Below are 7,937 nucleotides of genomic sequence, written 5' to 3' on the forward strand. Positions count from 1 at the left end.
GAGAACTTTGTTGTGATAAAATGAATAGCTTTTGTGGGCTAGAGAGCAATGGTTCAAAAGGCCAGGCACATGGAAAGAGCTTATTGTACTTGGAGAACAGAACTGAGTTCTTTATGTCATGCTGAACTGGTCCATTTTGGGAAGGGGCAGGATAGACCCTAGAAGACAAGGTGAAGTGTAAGTTAAGGAAATAACCAGCCATCAGTGGTGCAGAGGTGGCTGGTGTTACACAGGCAACAGAGAGAATTTAGAATCGTTTTAAACAGGAGCAGGGCTGACAAGTTTAACCAGGTTGCTGACAGTGCTTGAGCTTCAGAGAAACTCAAACTCTCTCTTTTTTTAATTTTTAATTTTTTTTTATTTTTTATTAAGTCATAACTGCATACATTAATGCATTATATGATACATGTGCTGATTTTATATGCAATTTGGAATGTTTACATCAAACTGGTTAACATAGACTTTACCTCAGTTACTTACTGTGTTAAGACATTTATACTCAACTCATAATAGATTTGACATGTACAAATATACACCTTGCAATATACACCGTTGGTGAGGTCCCACCAATTATTCTCCCTCCACCCACTTTCTCCCCTCTCCTCCCTCCTCTTCCCTCCTTCATCCTGGACTATGGTTGTGTTTTATCTTTCATATGAAAGTGTGAGTGATTATAAATTGGTTTCATAATAGTACTGAGTACACTGGATACCTTTTCTTCCATTCTTGAGATACTTTGCTAAGAAGAGTATGTTCCAGCTCCATCCATGTAAACACGAAAAAAGTAAAGTCTCCTTTCTTAAGGCTGCATAATATTCCAAGATATACATACACCACAGTTGTCATGAAAGCAGCTCAAACACTTTCAACAAGATATTTCCCTTAAGGGAGTCATGAGGGGTTCCATTGTCTGGGCAGTATTTGAAAGTGAACTTAGAATTTCATTTTAAAAATACACACACAAGGCCAGGCATGGTGGCTCACTCATGTAATCCTAAAATTCTGGAAGGCTGAGGCAGGTGGATTATGTGAGCTCAGGAGTTCAAAACTAGCCCAAGCAAGAATGAGACCCTGTGTCTACTAAAAATAGAAAAACAAGCCAGGCGTTTTGGAGCCCTGTAGTCCCAGCTACTTGGGAGATTGAGGCAAGAGGATCATTTGAGCCCAAGAATTTGAAGCTGCTGTGAGCTGTGAAGCTACATCACTCTACCCAGGGCCACAGCATAAGATTCTGTCTCCAAAAAATAATAAAATAAAAAAGTACACACAAAAAATCAGCCAGATGCTGGACATGAAGGATGAAACTGCAGTTATAAAAAAAATAAGCTTTTTCTGGTTTTTATTTTCCCTGTACTCACTGCATATGTAATTATTTCCAATGCTAATAAGGATTTAGCTGGAGCTCATGCTTTCTTGTGGGCGCCTCCTACCCAGAAAATGGTGTGGTTAACCAGCCAGTTGAGGCATTCAGTTTCTCCAGAATACAAAGGAGCCAATTTCTGAGTTTTATTCCTAAGGGCAGAGAGGTTATTCTATGAGCCTAACATGCAAATGACTGCAACTTCTCTAGATACCTAGAATGAAGGACAAGTAAGAAACATGGGTTGCTGACCTCTATGATGAGGAGCGGGCCTTCGAATGCCAAGCAAAGCGCGTCTGCATGGCGGGTGGACTTGATCTAAGCGCACACCCTGTCTTCTCTTCCGCAGATAACACGGCTGGGGTGTACGCCCGGCGCGGGGGCTTCAGTCGGCAGAAGCAGGATTTATACCTTCTGCCCATCGTGATCAGCGACGGTGGGTTCCCGCCCATGAGTAGCACCAACACCCTCACCATCAAAGTCTGCGGGTGCGACGTGAACGGCGCGCTGCTCTCCTGCAACGCCGAGGCCTACATCCTCAACGCGGGCCTGAGCACCGGCGCGCTCATCGCCATCCTCGCCTGCATCGTCATTCTGCTGGGTAAGGGACGTGTCTGGCCACCTGCGGGGAAGGCCTCAGCACTGGAGGTTTCCCCTTGAAACGCGTTTCCCGGTTGCCAGAAACGTGCTCTGCCGGGTACTTTGGGCACAGTTTAAGACAAGAGAAAGGGTGGGGGGCCCTGTGCCCACACATTTGATGACAGAGCAGACATTTGCGCAAGCAGTTATAGCAGAGTCGAAGGCGATGTCGAGCAGAAGTCATCTGGGGCTGGAGAGGCATCAGAGAAGGTTTGACAGAAGAGGAACTTGGGCAGAGACCCGATGTTTGAGAGAGGGGCTTATCTTCCTTGCAGAAGGGAAGAAGTTAGGGACAGAAGGCACAGAAAGGGTGATCAGTGAGACAAAGGACAGCACGTGAAGGAGTCCAGGAACCAGGAGAAGGATGAAGCAGTGCCTTTAACTCTCCCACTGATTAGCATATGCAGGTAACTGTGTGCAGCCCTCAGCCTGTGGGGACCCCTGCGATGCTATTCCTGCACCTGCCAACTGAGTTAGGTGCCCCCCTCTTCACATTCTGGCTCATCTGTGGTTTATACCACAGAGTGCTGATGCTGAGGACACCCACCACAGCTCAAGAAGATGAGATTTATGCCAGCTGGGCACCTGTAGCTCAGCAGCTAGGGTACCAGCCACATACATGGGAGCTGGCGGGTTTGAATCTAGCCTGGGCCTGCCAAACGACAATGACAACTCCAACCAAAAAATAGCCAGGCGTTATGGCAAGCACCTGTAGTCCCAGCTATTTGGGAAGCTGAGGCAAAAGAATTGCTTAAGCCCAAGAGTTTGAGGTTACTGTGAGCTGTGATGCCATGGAAGTCTACCCAAGGTGACAGCTTGAAACTCTGTCTCAAAAAAATAAAAATAAAAATAATGAGATTTGTGCCAACCTGTCAGAACTGGTGAATGACAAAATTAGAATTCAGACTCGTATGTGTGACACCAAACTTATACTTTCCCCATGATTTTTAGTTCTACATAGAATAAATTAATGGCCCCCAAATCCATAGGAAAAAGCCAGTGAGTTCAATTCAACAAACAGTTATGCAGCACCATCTGGGTGCCAGGCCCTGCATTAGGTCCTGAAGACGACAGAGAAGAAGCTCCCAAGATCTCTGTGTTCTGAGCATTCACAGGGTGTCAAGGCAAGTTCACGTGAGCAGGTGAGCAGAAGCCGGTGGTCAGTGCCCCCACAGAAACATAAACAAACAGTAGTGAGGGCTGGGATTAGAAACGCCCTGACATTGCCTAGAGAGCTGGGCATGTCTTCCCGGAGGACCAGCGTGCTCAGAGAGTTTTCCTCCTAGAGAAGGAAAGCTAGGATGGTTGGATATTCCCAACAGAAGGAACAGAATGTGAAACATCCTGAAGAATTAATAGTGGGAGAGGCAGATGTGTAAGCCATGTGGTAAGTGGTGATGGTGGTGGTCAGAGCAGGGCCAGGTGTGTGCATGGACCAGGTCCCAGTAGCCCTATCTGGTGTCAGGACGGGATGGCAGGAAATGTCTCCATGATGAAAGATAAAATAGGGTCAGTCAAAACAAAGAAAGTGAAAAGGAGCAGTCTGGGCAGGTGTAAGTGGAGCCAGGAGCAGGCACAGAGCTCTGGGAACCTCTTAGATATTACCACCCTCCCTAAAGCTCAGTGATGGTGGGCTCAGAGGGGCGCAGTGTGCTTGCCTCACTCAGCTGCATTTTCTTCAGTCTTGCTGAGTGTGTGGGAGAGCCTTCTAATGGAACATTGTAGAAGCCTCTTGGGGCAGAGGAAGGAATCAATAAGAATTAAACAGCGTCTGAGCTTTCCTTATAAATGACTCTGCTTGCTCTTCCTAGATTGCCCAAGCTTAATGGGATTCCCCTCTCTCAGGGAAGAGACGAGGTTGCTTCATTGGGGCTTTCAGCTAACACCATTTTCCAATTTTCAAATAAATAGAAGACTTTGTCTCCTGGGAATCTTTATAAACTCCCCTCCTCTATACGGGAATTCAAAAAGAGTCTTAGGAGTAGGGTCAGTGCTGTCCCTTAGACTCTGTCTGAACCAGCCACCACCTCCTTCCCATAATAAGGTGGATTGTGAGGTCTCTGAATGTCTTATTCTTAAACTTTGGAAAGGCAGCTGCCTCCCTCTGCAAAGAGAACGTGGCATTAACCACTTTTAAGAGACTGTCCATCCCCCTAGTTCTTAAAAGTATGGCATCCAGATTCGTTTGCTAAAATTTCAAAATGGTCCCAACCTGCCAAGTTGGGGGAGATAATGACAGCATTTACAGGGAAAAAGCCAGGGGTAGGTCAATTTGACACACCTCAGGGGACTCCAGGCAAAGGTCTGGTTCCACAGGGTGGCTCCAGTTCTGAACCATTTGTGCACCATGGTTTATGGTAAGCAGAGGTCCTCTGGGAAAGGAATATAGGATCACAGGTCTTAACCAGTGCTTGCTTTCTTTCTCTTTCTCCATAGTCATCGTAGTATTGTTTGTGACTCTGAGAAGGCAAAAGAAGGAACCACTCATTGTTTTTGAGGAAGAAGATGTCCGGGAGAACATCATTACGTATGATGACGAAGGGGGCGGGGAGGAAGACACAGAAGCCTTCGATATCGCCACCCTCCAGAATCCTGATGGTATCAATGGATTTATTCCTCGCAAAGACATAAAACCTGAGTATCAGTACATGCCTAGACCCGGGCTCCGGCCAGCGCCCAACAGCGTGGACGTCGATGACTTCATCAACACAAGAATACAGGAGGCGGATAACGACCCCACTGCACCTCCTTATGACTCCATCCAAATCTATGGTTACGAAGGCAGGGGCTCGGTGGCTGGGTCCCTGAGCTCTTTAGAGTCCGCCACCACAGATTCAGACTTGGACTATGACTATCTACAGAACTGGGGACCTCGTTTTAAGAAACTAGCAGACTTGTACGGTTCCAAAGACACTTTTGATGACGATTCTTAACAATAACGATACAAATTTGGCCTTAAGAACTGTGTCTGGCGTTCTCAAGAATCTAGAAGATGTGTAAACAGGTATTTTTTTAAATCAAGGAAAGGCTCATTTAAAACAAGCAAAGTTTTACAGAAAGGATACATTTAATAAAACTGCAAGGACATCAAAGTGGTAAATACTGTGAATTACCTTTTCTCACAAAAAAAAAAGGCAAATATTGAAGTTGTTTATCAACTTCGCTGGAGAAAAACCACTTGGCATACAAAATATTTGAGGGAAGGAGTCTAACGCTGAACGGACAATGAAGGGAAATCGTGTACGTGTTACGAACACCTAAGTCTTTTCTTCTTTTTTAATTTGTCAAAGATGCTTCCACAAAATTAGAAAGGACAACAGTTCTGAGCTGTAATTTCGCCTTAAACTATGGACACTCTCTATGTAGTGCATTTTTAAACTTGAAATATATAATATTCAGCCAGCTTAAACCCATACAATGTATGTACAATACAATGTACAATTATGTCTCCTGAGCATCAATCTTGTTACTGCTGATTCTTGTAAATCTTTTTGCTTCTACCTTCATCTTAAACTAATAATGTGCCAGATATAACGGTCTTGTTTCAGTGAGAGACGCCCTATTTCTATGTCATTTTTAATGTATCTATTTGTACAATTTTAAAGTTCTTATTTTAGTATACATACAAATATCAGTATTCTGACATGTAAGAAAATGTTACGGCATCACACTTATATTTTATGAACATTGTACTGTTGCTTTAATATAAGCTTCAATATAAGAAGCAACCTTTGAAATAAAACAAAAAGATTCTTTTTTAATTCTGGGTTTGATTCTTAACAATGAAGAAGATTTTGAGTATCTCTAATGATCCGTTTCTATCTCTAATTTAATTGTGATCTTTTTAGTAACCCTATTTATGATCTGTTGTAGTCTGCCTGCTGCTTTTATTGGTTATTTAAAATCAAGTATGTTTTACAAATGTTTTTTGTTCAGACAAGATTCTGTAACATCGTGTAAAGCTTGTTTTATTTTATCTTTTTTTTTTTTTTATACATTCTCGGTGTTAACCTCCTGGCTTCTCTTCGCACACATCTTCTGAAAAAGAAGGATGCTAAAGAAATAGGTCAGTCTATGACTTTGCAATATGTCTTATATAATATGCATTTATCTTGTGTATCAGTAATGTGGTGGTTGGGAGAGATGAATCCATGAGGGAACAGAGCTGTCAGAACTCTAATGTTCCAGGCACAGATTCTGTGCCCCACACGGAGAATTTGGGAGTTGGAAGAGTGAAGCGTCAAAACTATAAATGTGCCCCAGACTCCAACGTTAATTCTATTTTTCCATACATTGAACTTACCGGGCTATTGTAAGATGCTGGCAGTTGAAACTGCTGATTTTTCCTCCTGTAGTTTTAACTTCTCTTGAAATGATTGTGGTATTTTAAGTTTTGATAGAGAAAAGATTGATTCATTTCAAAAACTTTTATTGAGTATATGCCTAGGGCTATAAGCTCAGAATAAGGCCAGGGACTATTTTTGATTCTGCGGGTCAATGCCATTTGATCCATGAGTTTATCTACAGTCCTCTGCCATCGCAGCTAGTTTCCTGGGGATTGGGGTGAATGTGAAGGACATTTCACCTGTTCAGTTGGGCCAAAGGTCAAATCGTAGCAATACTCGGGGAAAGACCCCACAAAGTCATGCTGCAAATGTTTTCTCTCTTTCCCCCTGAACACAGGGCATGTTACTTTTTTCTTGGATTGCAGACACTTTTTAAATTATCCTCTTCTTTCTTTCTCTATTACGAAAGTTTGTTTCAAGCATTTCTTGATATCCTGTTATATACCATTTTTTATGACTCAGTCAACATGCATACAAAGGGAAATGTTTTTATGAAGTGCTAGCTTCCATTTTACTTTTCATTTAAATCCAATTGGGCTGAACACTTCAATGGAATAAATTCTGTGGACGTTGTCACTTTCGAATCATCTCGGTGAAGGATTGCACACTCTCAATACTTCCATAATTGCAGGTTGTGTTCATTTTTTATATAGTTTTTTGTAATCCAAAGAATATTTTGCTAGATTTGCACAGCTCGCCAGTTGAATTTGAAATGAAGAAATAAGTCAAAAAGAATATGAATAGCATTGAAACAAGTATACAGCTGTAAGTAACCCTCTCACCAGGGATGATCCTTTTTTCTAGGAACGTATCTGGATTAGAGTTGACAACTACATTTTCACACCTTTATGTTTAAGGGTTTTTGTTTTTTAAAGGCTGTCTACTTTTCAATAGTTAAATATACTTGTTTTTCTCTCTTCTTTTGATCTTTTTTTAAAATTTTAAGCCTCTATTGTTTGTAGAACCATTTTAGAAGCTTGGAAATAAAATGTCTTTCCCAACTAGTGGAGTCCTTTTTCATTTGGAATCTTGTTTCCTTAAAAGCAATCTGAGTTTCAGTGCTCTTTCCTTAAGTGATAAAATAATCACTGCCATGTGACATCAGTGATGCTAAGACGAGGAACGCTGCTTTGTTCTTCTTGTTCTCAAGTAATGGGTGTTTTTTCTACTCATTCATTCATTCATTCATTCATCAATATCATTCTGTAGACTCTGTACTAATTACTTGAGGATGCAGAATGAATCTTAACACCTGCCTTGATGACTTTTAGTCAGTCTTCTCAACCCTGTCCCAAATACCTAGCCAGTTGTTTTGGAATCACCTGTGTACCTATGTGCCCACCCTCTTCCCTAGACATTATTCATGTATGTATATAGCAGGCTATCTCCTCATCCATAGAGTTGAGGGGGAAAAATAAAAGATATAGTAGGAGGAAGACAGATATTGAATGTGAATGGAGGGGAGGCTAATTGCAGCCATTCTGGACAGATTGTGACTTTAGCTAAATCATCTCTTAGAGATTGTGCTTCCTGGGGATGATGGGAAGATAAGAGAGCACTCTAGCACTTCGTTTGGAAGACAAATTAAAAAT

At 42.2% G+C, this 7,937-nt stretch overlaps 1 protein-coding gene across 3 annotated transcripts in view; it reads left to right on the forward strand.

Annotated features, from left to right (window-relative positions):
- Positions 1 to 5,760, forward strand: part of CDH11 (cadherin 11) — a 160,961-nt gene extending 155,201 nt beyond the window's left edge. For 2 of the 3 annotated variants that reach the window (XM_023518911.1, XM_023518910.1), the window contains 2 exons: positions 1,710 to 1,961; positions 4,436 to 5,164. In XM_023518911.1, coding sequence (XP_023374679.1) covers positions 1,710 to 1,961; positions 4,436 to 4,932 — 749 coding nt within the window. In that variant the 3' untranslated portion in view covers positions 4,933 to 5,164. Of the gene's footprint in view, positions 1 to 1,709; positions 1,962 to 4,435 lie in introns of all 3 variants that reach the window. The other variant, XM_003799425.3, reaches the window with a different exon arrangement.
- The last annotated feature ends 2,177 nt before the right edge of the window (positions 5,761 to 7,937 follow it).

This window comes from Otolemur garnettii, unplaced genomic scaffold (assembly GCF_000181295.1).
Source record: "Otolemur garnettii isolate 467f Iridium unplaced genomic scaffold, OtoGar3 scaffold00151, whole genome shotgun sequence".
NCBI classification, from domain to species: domain Eukaryota; kingdom Metazoa; phylum Chordata; class Mammalia; order Primates; family Galagidae; genus Otolemur; species Otolemur garnettii.